The 18,287-nt window shown below is 42.6% G+C and overlaps 1 protein-coding gene across 4 annotated transcripts in view; it reads left to right on the forward strand.

Annotated features, from left to right (window-relative positions):
• Positions 1-605: 605 nt before the first annotated feature.
• TMEM181 (transmembrane protein 181) overlaps positions 606-18,287 on the forward strand; it is a 29,914-nt gene continuing 12,232 nt past the window's right edge. Inside the window, exons 1-7 of one of the 4 annotated variants that reach the window (XM_015858338.3) lie at positions 606-781; positions 10,348-10,451; positions 13,552-13,607; positions 13,902-13,992; positions 14,566-14,684; positions 15,287-15,406; positions 17,263-17,343. In XM_015858338.3, coding sequence (XP_015713824.1) covers positions 651-781; positions 10,348-10,451; positions 13,552-13,607; positions 13,902-13,992; positions 14,566-14,684; positions 15,287-15,406; positions 17,263-17,343 — 702 coding nt within the window. In that variant the 5' untranslated portion in view covers positions 606-650. Of the gene's footprint in view, positions 782-4,826; positions 4,968-5,097; positions 5,260-9,934; positions 10,164-10,347; positions 10,452-13,551; positions 13,608-13,901; positions 13,993-14,565; positions 14,685-15,286; positions 15,407-17,262; positions 17,344-18,287 lie in introns of those variants that run through there. The other 3 variants (XM_015858339.3, XM_015858340.3, XM_015858341.3) reach the window with 3 other exon arrangements.

Here is an 18,287-nt window from a genome sequence, read left to right on the forward strand (position 1 = left end):
TAACAAGGGATAAAATGTAGACTGAAGGCAAGGCTGCAAAACAGCCCAGCCTGACTTCCTGAACTCAGATAGGGAAAATGCTACCATGGGAAGGATACTAAAGCAGATTGTGAGATTTATATCTATGCTGACTGGAAACAATAATAACATATCAGTAGCATCAAGCTTTCATTCTTAGTGTGCATACCATAGCTGACATGAATTCATGGAAAATGTTAAGGTGGGAATTGATAATGTGTTTACTGAGGAAAATTCAAAGTTTAACACAGGTGAAGGCAACAAAGCTCTATTCCAAATGAGAATACATCAGTAGAAGCCACTCTGAAAGGCCAGACAGCGTAATTCCTAACACTGGGCCCTTCACAGCCTTATGACCACGAAAAGAGGATTTAGCATAGAATTTATCTTATGCATATCAGGCTGCCAGAGGGGCAGGAAGGTAAAAGAGATCGTGAATAATCAGGGTATTCATTAATATGTTTTAAGAATGGAATGGTTTGCGTATAGATGTATATAAGGCATTGAACTGCCGTTTATTCCGCGGCTGTCGCTGTCCGTGGTGCTGAAGCGGAGGCCCCACCCCGAAGCGCAGCGCGGCGCGGGGCGGGCCGTGCGGCGGCGGCATGGCGGAGCGCGGCGCCTGAGGCGGCATGGAGGCGGATTTCGCCTCTTTCGGCAGCCCGCTGTGCGGCGAGCTCAAGCGATTCTGCAAGCGGGTGCGGGAGACCTACCGGGAGATCAGGGAGGACCTCACCCCCTATAAGGATGACCGCTATTATCGGTAGGCTCGGCGCGGGACTGTCGCAGCGGTGGCTCCGCGAGGCTGGCAGTGGGGAACGCGGGGTGTCCCGACGGGCGGTTCTAGGGGGGCAGATCTAGGGTCGGTTTAAGGCACAAGGCCCGGCTGATGTCTGGTAGCTCCCCAGGCGCTGCACAGCCAACCCAACACCCCCCTTCTGTCTCCAGCATCAGGTGCCTGGTGCTGATGTCTCTCTATACAGCCCTGCTCTAGGCCTATCCCCTTCTGTGTAGCTGAGTATACAAAAGCCGTGAAACAGCGGTGGGAGAGCTACAAAATTGGTTAGGTTATTATAGTTCTTGGTGATGGTGGATTAGGAGTGGTGGATGTCCTGAATAGGCTGTACACTGCTTCTGTGCCTGTCTGCTGTGTTCCTAATAGCTGGAGGGTGTTCGTGTTCAGGGACTGACAAAGCTAGGAACATAATGAAAGGTAATGGCCTCAAGTTGTGCCAAGGAATTTTCAGGTATTCAGATATTAGGAAAAAGAAAATATTCTCAGAAATAGTGGCAGTGCATTAGAACAGGCTGCCTAGAGAGGTGGTGCAGTCACCATCCCCAGGAGTGTTTAAGAGACTGTAGATGTGGCACTAAGAGACATGGTTACTGGCAATGGTGGGGATGGGATGATGGTTGGACTAGATGATCTTAGTGGTCTTTTCCAACCTTAATGATTCTGTGACTCCAAATGTGTTGGAGGACAGAGCTATAAATTAAATGAAATTTTGGCTCGGAGAAATGATCTGAAAAAAGTTGAATGAAAATTAGGACAAACAAATGCCAGGAACTACACAAACAATAATATTCAGAAATACAGGTTGGGGAATTAGGAGTCACATAATATTTTTATGGAAAAGGACATGGGAATGACTGCTTTACAAGACAAGTGCATACCAGAAACTGACATGGATGTGGTGATTACTCCCTTCAGGCAAAAGGAAAGGCTGAGCACCTTCCAAGGTCCATTTGAGCTCATCTTTACTATGAGTCTGAGCATTATTACTTTTGAGTGTTTTTGCACAGTTCTCCTGCGTAGGTCATTGGATTTCTTAATCTCACTGACTTAAATCAAGTAAGTTTCTTGCTACTGTGACTGCATACCTGCTATTCATGGATGGATGGATGCAGCAATGCCATCTGCTTTTAGATTCTTGGTAAGATAGAAGATTTCTGGTCACTAGTCTTAGATACTATAGTGCATCCTTCTTACAGCCAACTCTCATTTGAAGGAAGGATAATTAAGAATTTCATCCTTTTTCTCTATTTTATTCAGTACTTTTGGTCACATTACAGATGAGCACACTCAAAGATGCAATGGGGAGCCTCACTGCTCTGAAGACAGAAGACATGTTGGAAATTTGACAAAAGAATTGTGGTGTGGCCTGCAAAACAAAGGCTGTCTAAAATAGTGAGATTACTAAAAGCAAGTTATGTATCAGAGCAACAAAGTGAAAAGACAGTAAAAGCATATAAGAGCATGTTTTTTCCCTTCATGCACTGTATATATGTGTAACTGTTGACCACTGCCAGTCATAACTCTCTCCTCCTCCTGACTGAGCAAGCCATTTGGCATTGACTGATAGTTTCCATTGCCTTTATGGAAATTGAGAGGTCTGGTCCATTAAGCATTAGGGAAGAAGAGGGGCTTGAGTTTGCAGGTAATCAATATTTGCCAGGAAAGATAAATAAATAAAACATTGGCTGCTGCAGTCTCATTTCTGAGTTCTGTAGGGACATTTTAGGGAGTGCCAACAGGGAACGAGAACACTCAAGACTGAAAGGCTTTGGGGCAGAGGTGATACAGGAATGGAAGAATACCAAACTTTGTGCCCTTTGTGGCTGGCAGGTTAGTAGCTCTTCTCGACTGTGCTTATGCATTATGTCAGTATGTGCTTGTCCTCAGGGTCTGGGGAGTTGGCGAGGGGGATGACCTAGCTCAGAGGCTGCTGGTGAAGCTCTTATTCCAAGCAGATGTGCTCTCACTGCATGGCGGCTGAGTCACTTCTGAATCAGCTCTGAGGCTGTCCCAGTCTAGTGACATCTTTTTGGTGATGGTTTCTTTTTAGGCACTGTGCTCTTTTTAACATGTGGTTCAACAGCCATCTGTGAGCAGCCTGCTCCTTAGGAATAGGTGACAAATAAAGGTGAGAGGCTCGTCAGCTATCTCAAGCTATGTCATCCTCGCTCCTCAAAGCTGCAGATCATTCATTCATACTATACTGATGAAGGGGAATCCATGTTAGTGAGTTTGTTCTGTTCAATAAGCCATAACAGTCTCCAAATTGTGCCTTTTGGTATGGAACTCCATAAACAAGTGTTGGATGACCCAGCACCTGAGTGAGGATGAGGAGAGCAGGGTTATCCATGCCTCAGCATGCCAGTCAATGCCATCTGTCTGGGTTAATAGTTCCCTCAAGACAACATGGCAATCTGTGGTATGCTTGTAAAAAAGAAGCTTGCAGATTAATGCATGTGATACTAAACATAATTGGTGACCCCAGAACACGCTTGGGTGGACTTAATGCTCCTACATAAGTCATTGGTGTGCCAGGAGGTGCTTGGTGCAGTAGATGACCTTAGAGAAGACAGAAGAAGGGAAAAGTGATACATTATCCTATCAGCCCTCGATTTATGACAGCAGTTTCACAGCCTGTTCTAACTTTTAGCCCTGAAAAATGGCTGCAAACAGGCTTCTTCAGTGAGCACTTCGTTCCTTGGTGTCTCCACTCCCACCAGTGGGTCCCTTCCTTCCCCACTGTGCCTGCTGGGCCATGGCAGGAGGAGCTGGTGGAGCAGCACCAGCATTTTTCTCTTGAACATGTCATCAGTGAGGTATGTCAGGCTTACCAGAAGGTACAGCTCGGCAGTCAACTGGCATGTATTTCTGTGGGAGTTTCGTAACTCTGTCCCTCAGGTAACGTTGCGGAGTTCAGCACGCTGGAAACATGTTGATAGGAAAGCAAGTAATTAAAGTGCCTTCCTGATACACAGGAGAGAGTAGGAGGGTGGCTTATTCAATGTCTGACTTCAGAGTTGATTAACTGTAAGTAACAACTTGGCATTCATGAAAAAACAATGTCAGGTTAATTAACATAGCCTGCTGACCTATTAGCTTATACAGGGAAGCACCGTGCTGACGTCAAGGTTAGTAGTAATGCTCCAAGATTAAGAGATTAACCTACAGGCTGCCCTGAATGGCTCCAGTGTGAAGGACACAGCTGGGCCTGAATTATGGTGTGATCCCCCATGCTGCAAGTCCTGACTGAGGTGATAGGTACTGGTGTTGCTGGCTGGACCCACTGCCAGCAGCCTTCTTTTGGGTTCACTGCAGCCACACGGGGGCAGACAGGGCTGGCAGTTCACCAATAACAATGTCAATTACCCCTAGGCTAATCAAGTAAAATTATCGAGAGTGTATTATTGATGTTAAGTGCCTTTAAAAACGGGCTGCAATGAAACCAGCTGGCCACCTAAGCAAGCTTTTAATGGAAGCATGGAGGAGATGTTTTTTAATCGTACGTCGGTTGATTCATGTGATTTATTTCTGGGATCACACTGAGGCAGCTGGACCCTACATATATGACATATGTAATATGTCATGCTAATGCTAATGCCGGCAGGTAGCTCTGAGTCTCATCCTGAGCTGTGATACCCATTGTGCCTCTGGGGCCAACCTCTCACAGGTAGCAGCAGCAGGATGAGAGGGAATGGCCTCAAGTTGTACCAGGGGAGGGTCAGGTTGGATATTAGGGAAGAATTATTCTCAGTAAGAGCAGTGCTGCAGTGGCACGGGCTGCCCAGGGAGGTGGTGGAATCACCATCCCTGGAGGTGTTGGAGCCGTGTGGATGTGGCACTGAGGGACATACATGGTCAGTGGGTGTGGTGGCAATGAGTTGGCGGTTGGACTCGATGATCTCAGAGGTCTTTCCAGCCGTAACGATCCGATGATTCTAATTGCAGCGCAGCCGTCCAGAACCGAATGTTACGGCCATCAAAACCGGGCACAAAATACAAATTGGCAACAGCCCCGGTTCACCAATTCTCATAATCCCCACCAGCGGCACTGACAGCAGTTGCCCAGCCTCGGGAGCCTCAGCAGGAAGGCAGAATAAAACCCAGTCTCATCGCAGCACCTGTGCAAAATGAAGACACTCCTGAGGGGTGTGAGGTAACGGCTCACTCTCAGGTTCCATCCCCGGCTCCCGAACACGATTCCCCCTCAGCACAGGAGCCGCTTCTTGCTTGGGGCCGCCCCTCCCGCCCCGTGTCCGCTGCCGCTCTCCGTAGCGCCGCCGCCCCCTCCCAGCGGCGTCGCCCTTCGCTCCCGTGGCGGCTCGGGGCGGCGGGTGGCTGACGCAGGCGGAAGCCGCCGTGAGGCTGAGCCGCCGGTCCTGCCACGGCTGCGGCGCCGGCCGGCGGGAGTGGCGCCTGCACCGCGCATGTGGCGCCGGGATGGAGCCGTGAGTGGCGGAGGCGGGGGGGGGCTGCTGGGGGGAGATGGCGGAAGGTGCCGGGGCCGGGTGGGGTGGGGGGCGCCGCCTCTACCCCTCAGCCCGGCTGTGAGCGCGGCGAGAGACCGCACAGCTGGCAGCGGCCCGGCCCGTTTCTCGTTAAGGAAATAGATCGGTGAGGCTGGGTTGGTGTCTGTGGTTATTTGACTTGATTTGTGCGAGTCAGGAAACTCCCGAGAAAACACATGTGGAAAGTTTTCTTTCCATATGGTGAATAAAAACACTCCATGTCTCGGGTTGTGGCAGTGAAGGCAAGAGAAAGAACTGTTCCCCTGGTGTCCCCCTGCATCGGCAGAGCGATGAGCCTGGCTGAGCACTCGGTGGTCAGTGAGCAACACAGAAAGGACATCAAACAGCCACCAAACAGGAGCTGTGTGATGTAACTGTGCTCAGCTGTCCTGTAACTATCACATAGTGCTGCTGCTGCTGTGTCTCGCATCCTTCCTTAGCTGTAACTGTGACATTGTGAGTCTTCAAGATGTGCTGTGGGACAGTGGGGTCAGCAAAGGCCTCTAAAAGGAAGAAATTGGGTATGTGCAGGTAGTCTCAGTGCTATGGATGTGTGTAGTGTATTCCTTATGTACTTGGCATTGGTGGGATCACACTTGGAGTATCACTCACAACAAGAAAGACATTGAGGCCCTGGTGTGTGTTCAGAGAAGGGCAACAAAGCTGTGAGGGGTCTGGAGCACAAGTCTGATGGGGAGTAGCTGAGAGAGCTGGGATTGTTCAGTCTGGAGAAGAGGAAGCTCAGGGAAGACCTCATTGCCCTCTACAGCTGCCTGAAAGGAGCTTGTGGTGAGGTAGATATCGACCTCTTCTCCCAGGTAACAGCAATTGGATGAGAGGAAACACTTCAGATTGTGCCTGGGAGTGTTCAGGTTGGAATTTAGGAAAAATTCCTTCTCAGAAAGAGTGGTGAGGCATTGGAATGGGTCCCTGAGGGAGGTGACGAAGTCACCATCCTTGGAGGTGTTCAAGAGCTGTGAAGATGTGGCTCTGAGGGACATGGTTTGTGGGCATGGTGGGAATGGGCTGATGCTTGGTCTTTGTGATCTTAGTGGTCTTTTCCAGTCTTAATGATTCTAAATGCAGTCCTTTAAATTGGAGTGGTTCCTACGCTTTCATTTGAGAGTGTGTGAAAGTTGCATTTGAAGGCAGAGCATTATAGGCTAAAAAGCATGAGTAAAAGCAAACTATTTGTGGTTTTGATATCAACTGCTTCTTAATCCCACTTGTGTCCCATCTTCCTCATCTGGAAGTGATATTCTTAAGTGATGAGCATTATAACTGTAAAATGGCTTGTTTTTAGTGATGACGTTGTAGTAGAGGCTGCATAGTGCAGGCAAGGGATGTGATGTTGAGGAAATGGCAAATAGCCTGAGGCAAACAGTTGTGTAACACCTTGACCCAAAGCATGGCTCAAAGGGCAAAATGTAGCTCACCTTTACATCTGTTCTGTACGCCTGGTCCGGTGGTTGGTGACCTTGCATATAGCAGGGGGGTTGAAACTAGATGATCATTGTAGTCCTTTTCAACCCAGGCCATTCTATGATTCTACGATTCTATGATTCTGTTATGTGAATGGCTACTGAAAGCTTGCAGTTATTACATGTATGCGTTTCCATTGCTCACAAACGCAAACTTGTCACAAGTTACATTGCTGTAGCTTAGTTTTTACTGACTTCTGTTTCAGATGTCTAATATATCTCTGTGCATTCTGCTCCTTTGCAGTTAGTTTTAATCTAATGTAGCTATAAAATATCATTTTCTATCTGAGTTAGCTTAAAAATCCAAACAGAGCGTGGAAGCTTCCTGACAGACCTGTGAACATGGGATGTTTTTCCTTGAGCCTTATTAGACTGCCTTGGCTGGACTAAGAAGGCTTCTTCCACCGATAAAGGGAAGCACGATTCTTTACTTCCTTGAACAAGTGCTTCCAGAGTCAGGCTTAAACGTCTCATTCTTTTTAGGCCTTCCAGATGTTGATAGGAAATCATCTACTTGCGTTTATCAGTGTTCATAAATTTTATATGATCTCTTTCCAAAAGGCAGATGTAAGACAGTGAGTGTGCAGGAGGGTTGTTTTATCTGCCTGTTATGTCAGGTGGTGACAGGCTGAAATGGGGCACCGCAGAGTGACAAGGAAATTCTATGAGTGCAGGGAGGGGAAAAACACGACACTCTGTAGGAGCGCAATAAATTGTTGTTGGCTGTCATGATAACTGCAGTTAATATTTGGCTGAGCTTTCTTGTTTGCTCTTAAAAAAAGAAGTGTTGTGTGGTTATTGTGACTTAAAAGCAGTGAGGTGTTTTCACAAAGTGTCTGAAAGTTCTCTGGCACAGCACTTGTATCAATTCAGCGCTGTTGGAAGTGTTGGGGTGTAAGCTGCTGGGTTCCAATGTTACTGGTTTTGTGAGTAAAAGCCTTGATGTTTAACTGTGTTTTGGCCAAGATCACTGTAGTTTAAGGTCTAGCTTCATAGCAGTTGGCTTCCGAAGGGAGTGAGAGTTATTCTTGTAAATCTTTGGAGAATGCACTAGAATGGACTTTGGTGCTGTGTCAGTAGGCATTTCTGAAGGACTGCTAACAGTGTGGTCACACAACCGGTTTTACCTCCAAATTGTTACTACGTAGGATGCTTCTGTTAGCCAGCTGTATGCTGCATAATTGTGGACTCACAGACCAGTTTTGAGAGCGAAGTTCAGTTATCCTACCTGATCACGTAGGACTTTAATCCACAGATGTATGTCTTCCATCACTTCCAACGCGGGTCAATATTTATCAGTGTGTTTTAAGTTACCTGAAACCTCATAGAAATGTTCTGTGGGTCTGACTTGTTATTCTTGTTCCTCTTCTTATTTCAGTTTGGTTGTATTTCTTCAGCCTTGGCTCTCAGTTACTAATGTTTTGTTTCCTTCTGTCCTTTCTTGCTTTCCTCTGTCTTGGTGGTAGATATGACCTTTTCAGAAGATGTTTATGTGTAATTGATTTCTGTATGTGTTGTGTGGTACATCCAGCCTGCTTGAAGTTTGCTTTTGGTTGTGATAAACAAGGAAATGAAAATGAATAGTTTACCTTCCACGTTTCACTTGTTTGTTTTCGGCTCTTCCACTTCCACAAGTTTGTATTTTCAGACCTTTTAAAGGGTCAGAAATCAATGGGTTTCTTTTAAAGAGATGAAATGCTTCTGTTATCCTACAGACTGGAGCTTTAAGGAGTACTCCCCCTTTCTGAAGGGCAGTATACTCTGTGATTTACAATTAGTGATTGCTGCTGACATGGCAATGCAAGTACCAGATACTGATAACTGTTGGTACAACAGCCTGAGATGGATACAATACAGCAGTGTGAAAGACAAGGGGAGAACACATAGCATGTCTCTTCTCCGTCTGGTTTTCTCTCCTTGTAAAGTGTCAGCACACCTGCTTTTCAGGTGTATGCAAACCCATTCTGACTGTTAGGTGTTGCACCATCCAGGGAAACTGGAATGAAGAATGAGTCAATGTCTGGAACAGGTTTCCTCGAAAGCTTGTGAGCACACCTGTGTTCTGGCGCAGTACTAAGGGAAGCTGCTGAATGCTGGTGACTGTACAGCTGTGAGTGCTGGCTGAGGGAGCCCTGGTGATTTTCCCTTCAGGAGGTGAAGCTGCTTTACATGTTCCTGTAATACACCTCCAAATGTCTACAAAAAGTTGGAAAATTGGAAGCTCATCCGCAGAGCCAAGAATGTGCTTAGCAAGTCAAAAGTGTAACGTGCACCAGGTTATGGCTGTTAAGTATATTCCCATATATAAGCTAAGGTATGCATGATAGTTCCCTGCTTATATATGTCACTCCTTCCATTTCAGCTGTTCCCAGCTCATGGAGCTAGTTTTCATGTACTGAGCAGTCCTCATTGGGTGCTTTACCAGGGAGCATGTGATGTCCACTATAGCTTTACGTTCAGTGTAGGCATATCAGTGTTTCTAAAATAATTTTCATGTATTCAAGGCATTTTCTTGTTGAGATTAGAGAGCTCTTGTTAAATCAAGAGAACACCCCACATGTGATGTTCCTAGCTAAACAAGGAGCACTGGGTCATCTGTAGAACTAAAGGTACCATTGAATAAGTGTCAGTCAGATAATATGTCTAATTATTAATACTAGCACAAGAGAAAAAGCTTTTAAGTGCATAAAGGCTGAGGTGTTAAGGCCTTGGTTTAGGAAAAGTAGTGTAGTTCTATCTGTGCAAAAGCTGTGCAGACAAGTCTTGGTTTGGAACACCTCTATTACCTGGGATTCTTGAAAGTCAAAATTACATCACTTTTAAAGCAATTAAAATTACATTTGCCTGTGAGGCCTCTGAGTGATGGTCTCTGCAGCAGAGATCTGATCTGTTCTTATTTGTGAACTTTATGTGCAACACTCCTTGGGAGATCAGCTGTTGTGACCTTTTAAACTGGTCTGGGTTATTGCTCAGTGCAAGTGCAGGCAGTCACAAAAGTTACCTTGTGTTTGCTGATGCTATCCAAAGTCCTGTAAAGCCACTTTGTGCAAACTTTTAACATTTACAGTCTCTTTCTTAATATCTCATGTTACCACAAAGATTGGTTTAATTTTTTTTTGTGGAGGAATGAATAGTGAAGGGGGCTGTATGGTAACTGTTGAGTCACGGCCTAAACCACTGCTTGAGCCCCTGGGGATAGGACCCGGTCAGCCCTGGGAGCGCAGGTGAAGGCAATTCAGCTGTGTGACCGGTAGGGATGGCTGCACCTCTCTTAAGGGCTGACTGCCACTGGGGAAGGATCTCTTTCTGGAGACCTGTCCTTGGTGAAGCTTTCCTTTGTGAGCCTGGACTCTTCTGATGCGGGTGAGCGATCTTCCTCCTTTCATTTATAGTACCTTTCTATTTCGCCGGTCCTTCTGTCCTCACACCTTTGTCTTAACACCTTTTCCATTGTACTGATCTGTCCAACTGCTACAGGGACTTTTTGGTTTTTTGTAATTTAGAACTATGATTGACAGCTAATTCTGTGCTTTCTTTTGTTTTTTAGGTTGGCACCAATGCGATTATATACGCTGTCCAAACGACATTTTGTCCTGGTCTTTGTGGTATTCTTTGTCTGTTTTGGTTTGACAGTCTTCATAGGAATAGCAGGTAAGGATGTTGCCTTTTTAAAACATTACCTTTTTGTATTCTTTGTCTTAGTGTGCTGATAGTTACGGGTGTGGGTGTAAGTTAATGAACATTCTGCCCCTGAGGTAATATTACTTCTTACAGGGGAGGAACGTTTCTTCTATCATGTTTTTTTTTGTAGGGATGCTACTGTGCTACACCATTTAACAGCTCCCCACTTGACATCATATTTCTCTGTCAACTGGCATGATCTGTGCTCCTCACTGACAACCATCTTCACTTGTCTCTAGACCTGTCTTTATTCTTCGCTTCCTTTTAGGAGGAAGAGGCCTGCAGAGGCATTTGGCTCATCCAGTCCTGCCTGACTTGGGCTTTCTGTGTTTATCCATACCTTATAGAAAGTACTTTGTTCATGGTAGCATTAAAAATTGACCTGTGGTTTTCCCTCTTTTCTGTTGCTTGACTTACTGTAGAAGCATAATGTCCAAACAGGCTATTTTTCATTTCTTGAAGATAAACCAGTGTTTTTCCTCTGACTTGCTGAAGGGCGTTATTCTGTAACTGAAATACTGAACAAATACTTTTATGTTTTATATGAATGACAAAATGGAAAACTGGAATTAGGTCAGTATCAGCTGCAGGAATTGCTTCAAATTGTTTTATGTGAGAATGGGCGAAGAGCCAATTGTGCTCTTTGAGAATATCACTCTTAATTAAGAGTTAGTCCTAAAATAGAGCTTTTGGTCTTATGCATTATATCTGCCTGCACTAGTGCTGTGGGTGCCCTTGTTCCAGGGCTACTGTAAGCAACACTCCAACATCTGCACTGTGCCTGGCTTCCAGGACTCATCTGTGGTTCCCTTCAGGAGTTGGCAAAGCTGGAGAGTTGTTTTCCTGGTGAGACTGGTTTGTTGGATGGCTTTGTTGACGCAGTTCGTTATTGTAACTTAATTATTTTTAAAAGAAAGTTGTTTACCTTGGGAGGAGAACCACTTACGCTGTGGTGATTTTTAATGGCTTTGGCTGACAGCTTCATGCTTCCTGTGAGCAGAGGGAGGGGCACGAACAATAGAGCATTCACTCTTCAAAGGGTGCAGTCTGAGCTAAACTCACCAAACCCACTAGGTAAATGAAAAGGTGGGAGATGCATCCAGTTTTACATGTGACCTATCTACACCATTCCCCATACTCAACTGCTCTGTGTTTTGGGAAGGTTAGTAGTCTTAACTACTTACCTGAGTAAAGAAAATAGTTTACTCTGAGGAGGCGGTTTCTCTTCAGTTCTTGCAACCTAAGACAGGTGTGGATTTGTTTTTTCCCAGGTTACACTTGCTCACTTTCTCTTTTCCCACTTTGTCTTTGCACTCATCTCACCACAGAGATAACAAGGACAGGATGAGGTGCAGAACTCATTTTCTGTACCTATGCAGTTTTCATGTTCCTCACCTCAGACTGGTTGTCTGCTTCCCAATGTGATTCTGTTAACTTAGCAAGAATAAAGGAAAGCAACAACAACATAATTTAAGTACATCTGTTGTTGTTTTATTCAATATAAGACCACAAGATGCTTTTGTCATTTGCTTTAAAAAACATTAGTATATTGCTTGCTAAAGTAGCAGCAGCTACAGCAGTAGAACTGACTTATTGTTTTGGATGCTGTTCCGTTTTGAAAACTGGGATTATGATCTCCAGTATTTATTTATTTTTTTCATATCTTTTGGTTTATTTTTAAAAAAGAGCTCTTCAGAAAGTTTTGTTCTGGTGTTTTTTGATTAATACTTAACTTCTGAAATATGATGACTAATCAACTCTGAGCACTTACAGAGAATCAATTATGCTTTCTGAGACAAAAGTGCTGCATTTTTATCTTAACTGTTGTGTCAGCTAATACAAGATTCTTGCCCAAAGTGAGCTCACTCATTTATAAACCCTGAAAGCTGGACATCTCCCTCTACAGCTTGACTTGAAGCTGTTGATTGAATGGATTGTGGTTTTTAGGAGAACTTGTTTATAGAACTTCGGTGCAATTACATTTATTACAGAATCACAGAATGACCCGGGTTGGAAGGGACCTCAAGGATCATGTAGTTCCAACCCCCCTGCCTGGCAGGGCCACCAAACATACACCTTTACTAGATCAGGTTGCCCAGGGCCCCGTCCAACCTGGCCTTGAACACCTCCAAGGACGGGGCATCCACAACCTCCCTGGGCAGCCTGTTCCAGGGCCTCACCACTCTCCTAGTGAAGAACTTCCCCCTAACATCCAACCTAAATCTTCCCTCTTTCAACTTAAAACCATTTCATATATTGTGATGGTATATATAATATATTACAGCTTGCCGTTTTTATAGAAAAGAATGGTTCCAGTCTGGCTGGTCTGAGCACTGTTCCTAAACAGTCTTGTAGGTTGCCTTGCTTAAACAGCTCAATGCAATCGAGATCCAGCACAAGCTACAAAGTACTGTCAGTAATTATGCAGTCAAATACACTATATGTACATAGAAAGGCGTTATCATTGCTCGGTCAGATACAGTGTAATGTGTCTGGTTGTGAGTACAATGTGATACAGACATTATCTTCCAAGTAAATTGGGTAATGGTAGCAGTTGGGCCATAAAAACTGGAGAGAGAAGTGCAGTTAAAAAAGCTGTTTTTTCAGATGCTTTTGCAGCCATAGATTGGGCTTCAAGGTGCTGTAACAGCAGCATCTATGCTGCTTACTTGGATTTTTCTGCAGCCAACTACTTTCATGACTGCAACACACAGGAAGGGAAACATACAATGTACAGCACATAGCTTGAGGGAAGATGCACCATGTCTTTGTTGTTGTAATTTGGAGTATGCATGGAGTTCTTGATTAATAATTTACACCCTATTTATACTCAGGAATATTATGGCAGAGAGTCTTAGTGGAATCTGGGGGGGGGGGGGGTGACAGGACATTTTGGCCAAGTTTATTGATGATATTGATAAGCCTAAGTGGCTTGCCCTTCAGTTAGAACATCTGCCAAGTGGGATGCTACTTACCTGCTTAGCGAGGAGGTACTTGGTACAATGTTTTGAAATCCTGTATTTACAGTGATCCTTCAGTATTGTTCTCTTCCTTCTTGTTTACTGTGTAGGTCCCAATGTAATTGAAACTTCTGTAGCAAGAACTGACCTAAATAACAGCATAAAGGTAAGGATCAATAAATGGTGTTGGATTATCCAAATAGTTTTACTCGGTATCTGTAATGTTAAATATACCCTTTCTCCAGTCTCATCATTTGAAGTAATTAGATTAGGTGCTGCTTTAGCTGCTTCACTGGAACATGTATATGTGGGGTGCCTATCAATACTGTCCCTGCAATATCACATATTAAATCTGTTCCTGAAAATATTGTTACTTATGTATCTTTTATTGTTACGACTGCAAATGTATCGTGTAATATTATGACTGATGCTAACCTTGGTGGGGTTTTTGTTTTAACAGCTGAAGCCTTTTAATTTAAGTTCGCCACCACTGTCTACTTATAACCAGCAGCTGTGGCTGACCTGTGTAGTTGAGTTGGATCAGCATGATGGTAAGATTGTTACCTAGAGTTTAGGAAACTGCTGTAGCAACCTAATTTTGTATATTCTATCTTGTTGCGTACATGATTCTGTTTCTTTGTGGCTGTGATTTTCCTCTGACACAGTCTCTCTGTCTCTACCCCTTGCCCTCAGTAGAGGGATGGATTGAACTAGTCTTGAAAACTGTTTGCAACAGGTGTGTGGGGTAGGGTGGGTGTTATTTCAATGAAGACAGCAGTGCGTAGAGAGTCTGTGTCTGTTTTGGGAGAAATTATATGTATAAATTGTAATATTACTAACAGTGCAGTGGAGCTTCCCTATAAGTATATGAGTAATACTGTAACCAGGAATTCTTTATGTGTTAGGATCCAGTACAAGGACTGTATGTCTTAATGCCAAAATATATTAAGGTCTTTTGCTTTTTTGCTTTGAAATTATTATAACTGAACTGTACTGCAGTAACATATAACCAAGTTCTGTTGGGTGTTTTATTTTTTATATTTTATTCATTTTAAACTTTATCTGGATCTCCTCTTGAGATTTCTGCATGCAGAATAGCTCAATATTTTCTCTCTTAATTACAGTATCGCTCAAAAAGAATGTTACTATGACAGTAAAAGTGCTTGGAGTGGTGAAAGATGGAAGCGCGCCCTATGTTAATAATCGAGTTCACAACCGGACAAGGCTGCTCAGCTGTGCACAGGTATGTGCATGCTTGAAGAAAACCCTGTTGCAGTACTTTAAACATATTTGTGTGCATGCTGCATTACATTGCAAGTCTGTTTCTTTCTGTGGCTTGTATCTCTTACCTGAAGAAGACTCCATTTTCTTGTTGCAGCTTTCTGTCAGCAAAGTACTGTGTGCTGATTAAACAGATTTACAGTACTGTGAGAAGGAACGTTTGAATAGAAAAACAGGTATTGGGCTCTAGAGGAGAGGAAAAATTCTTGTCCAGCAACTAGCAGAGCATTTGCTTGAAAGCAGGTAGCTTCTGTGCTTCAGGGAAAAATAATTCTTCCCACCCAAGAAGTTTCTGAGTTTCTAGTAAAACTTTAACTAAAAGTTTTGAGTTGAAAGATGTCTGAAACAGATTATCCAGAGTGAAGTCCTTGAGGAAGAGAATAGCTGATGTTCTTGTACGGAAAGTGTATAACATAAATCAAGTTTGTTTGTTGGTAAGATGCGTAATAAAAATCACTCGTTTCTACTTACGCAAAAACAAGTTATCTAACCTATGTTACCAATGAATTTTGTAGAATAAATTGAAAGTTTTTAAATATTACTCTTTCCTGTATGTGTTCACAGAAATGCAGCGAAATCATTGTTGCTCACCTTGGCTACCTGAACTACACTCAGTACAACATATTTGTTAGTTTTGAAGATCTAAATAAGTTAACATATGCCATACAGAATATTACTTTCACAGTAAGTATAAAGCTTTCTAGTAGCAAAAGAGATCTCTGGAGAAGTTTGCTTTAGCTGTAATAAAAAAGTTTCCTTATTTTGAACATGAAATATGAAGGTACATCATTACGAAGCTTTCTGTAACTGCTGGTTTCAGAGCTATTTTAGCATTTGTGTTATTAATGTTCTGGAGTGATATTTATCTTCATAGGGAAAGCATTTTCTTTCAGAACTTCTGTCCCTGTTTTTGGGGACAGATAACTTTAGTGTAATTCCTAGGAGGTATTTAATGGTAGACAAGCTAGACTAGAACATCCAGTTTTCTGCATTTTCACATAGAGATCTTACCTTTCTAAAGCTTGCTATCTTTTATAGCCTTTCCGGGAGGTGTGTCTGAATTAGCAGGATTTTTCTAGACTCTACAAAAGCACTGGCCAGAAAGATCTGAGACACAAAGACAAATGAAAAAATGGTTTGACTCTGCTTATGAGGAAGGGGAAATGGTTTTCTTTAGCTGAAATAAGCAGGCAGTCTCTAGCAAAATGAACTGGGCAAGTTACAGTGCTAAGGGCTGTTTATAAAACAGTTTGGGAAAAAAAAAAGCGTATGTTGAATCACTCCAGATAGAGGTTTAGAAATGCTTGAATTAGGAGAAGATGGAACTAAACTGAACTTGTAATACTAGTTACTATGTTGTATTCTGACTATATATAGCATTACGTGTGTTAGAGCAGGCAGAAAAAGGAAGTTTACTGTAAAGCAAGAATGGCTTCTGTGTACTAAATGAGCTTCCTGAATCTTGATTCTTGATGTATTCTAATGTATAAAGCATGTTATTAAAAATAAGCTGTAGAGGGAGAGAAAATAAAAAGCAAAGTGCTTAATTCCAGATTTCAAGCAGGGTGAGGTATTGGGGCATCTATAGTTCTGTGTTTTATCACCTCGCTTTGCATGCTTTCCATTATGTAGATAACCAAAAACCCAATCCAGTGGTTCCGCTTTCCCATAGCAAGTGAACATACCAATTTGTTTTGTTCGTACAGTGGCTTGTGTTGTTTCCAATTGGAATAAGATTTTCATTATATGTTTGCACTTAAAGTAAAAAGACAAGATAGGGGTTTACAGGCAGACTAAATCTATTGAAAGGTAAAGCTTCTTGTCACATGAGCAGAGCATATGTGGTACATGCATTTCACAAGTTACTTCTGAAGAGAAGCAGGCCAGATATAATTTCTCAACAGAGTTCAAGCAAAATGACGTTTCATAATGAATATTTCTGCCCATCTAATAATTAGAGAACTAAGGCAGCTTTTGTTCCTTAACCCTCAAAAGACTTCCTTGTGTCTGCTTAGCTCATTTATTATTCTCACTTCTAAAACAAGAACAAACTTTAAGAAAACAAACTCCTTTCAGAAAGCACGGCTCTACCTTATCAGCATGTTCATAACCAGTTTATGTATTTGACCTTGGTAATAAAGAAGATCACAGAATTTAGTTATTGAAGTTCAAATTTTGAACATGAGAGAGATCAAAAAGGATGCTCCTTGATTTCTAGGAAATGCTTTGAGGTGTGACAACACAATGAGTGTGTTACCAAGCGGCAGGATAAAGGATAAGCAATGATACTAGTCTGCTTTGGTTATCTTTTCATTGGATAGTCTTGTTTGTTTTCTTCTCCTAAAGCAGGCTTTAATTTGGAAGAAAAATGTGTGTGAATTTATCTTTGTCTTTCCATAGTGATGAGGGGGAATTTGGTTATACATTCAAATCTCGAGAAACCAGAAAACTGTTGAGTATCTGCAAAAGGTGTTAATTATGAATGTTGTGTGAACCCTCTAAAAACATTGTTGAGCTCTTTTTCTTCTCTTTTCTTGTAGTGGAAAATGTACAATCCAACGTTTTCACAAGTAGAAATCTGGTTCCGATTTGTCTTCGTAGTTCTCACCTTTATGGTCACGGTAAGATTTTTGCTTCATTTTTTTTTGGTAATGTTTTATTTATCAACTTAGCTCCAGGCTGTCGAGTTGAGAAATTATAGAATGAGTGTTAATAAAATTTCTAAAATACTCATTTACTTGGTCCTTCTACGTAGTTACAACTGGCACTGTGGAACATAAAGAATAAATGGGAAAAGCTTGTATTTTCTACAGTGATTATGAAATCAGAAGAGAAGTTTTCTTCAAATAAAAGATTCCGATTAGATCCTAGGAAAAGAAAATCACAGAATCACAGAATGGCTTTGTCAATGACAAAATGGCTTTGTCAGTGGGCTCAGACAGAGGATGTCCAGACATTCTTTGTTCTCTGTCTTTGAAAATGAGTAAAACTAAATTGAATGTGACCTTAATCTATCTTTAGTGTCATCACTTTCTTGAGAGGGAGGGTCACCCTTACAACTTAAGTTACACTGTGATTTAGATTACCTGTCCTTCCACAGTTATGCCCCTGGAACAGAAATGTTTGGGGAAAACAACAGTAGGAACAGTAGAAGAATAAAAAACAAAGTTCTCAAAGTAAGATATGAAAATACTTAGCCACTTTCATAGCATTTCTTTCACATGTGATGCCACTCATTGATTAACTGTGGATGCAGTATAGAATCTGGATATATATTTTTTAATAAGTGACTTTTTAAGTGGAAGCTATTGTAGTGTGTGACCAGTTACTAGGCAGCACTTTTTTTTTCATGTGTTTGGTAATGTAGTACTGGCTGGTTTCCTTTTCAGTTTGGGAGTAATTTGTGTAGAGTTAAGCCAGCAAAGTTCTTCCTAAAGGAGGAACAAGATGAGACTTCTGTTTCACTGTGTTATCAGTGTGAAAGACCTTGCAAAGTAGTGTTTGCAGTATGCTGTAAATTGATATGTAGGGTGTATTTTTTCCTTTAATTTTTTGTTTGTTTGTT

Source organism: Coturnix japonica, chromosome 3 (genome assembly GCF_054131305.1).
Source record: "Coturnix japonica strain WE chromosome 3, WE-NBRP24, whole genome shotgun sequence".
NCBI classification, from domain to species: domain Eukaryota; kingdom Metazoa; phylum Chordata; class Aves; order Galliformes; family Phasianidae; genus Coturnix; species Coturnix japonica.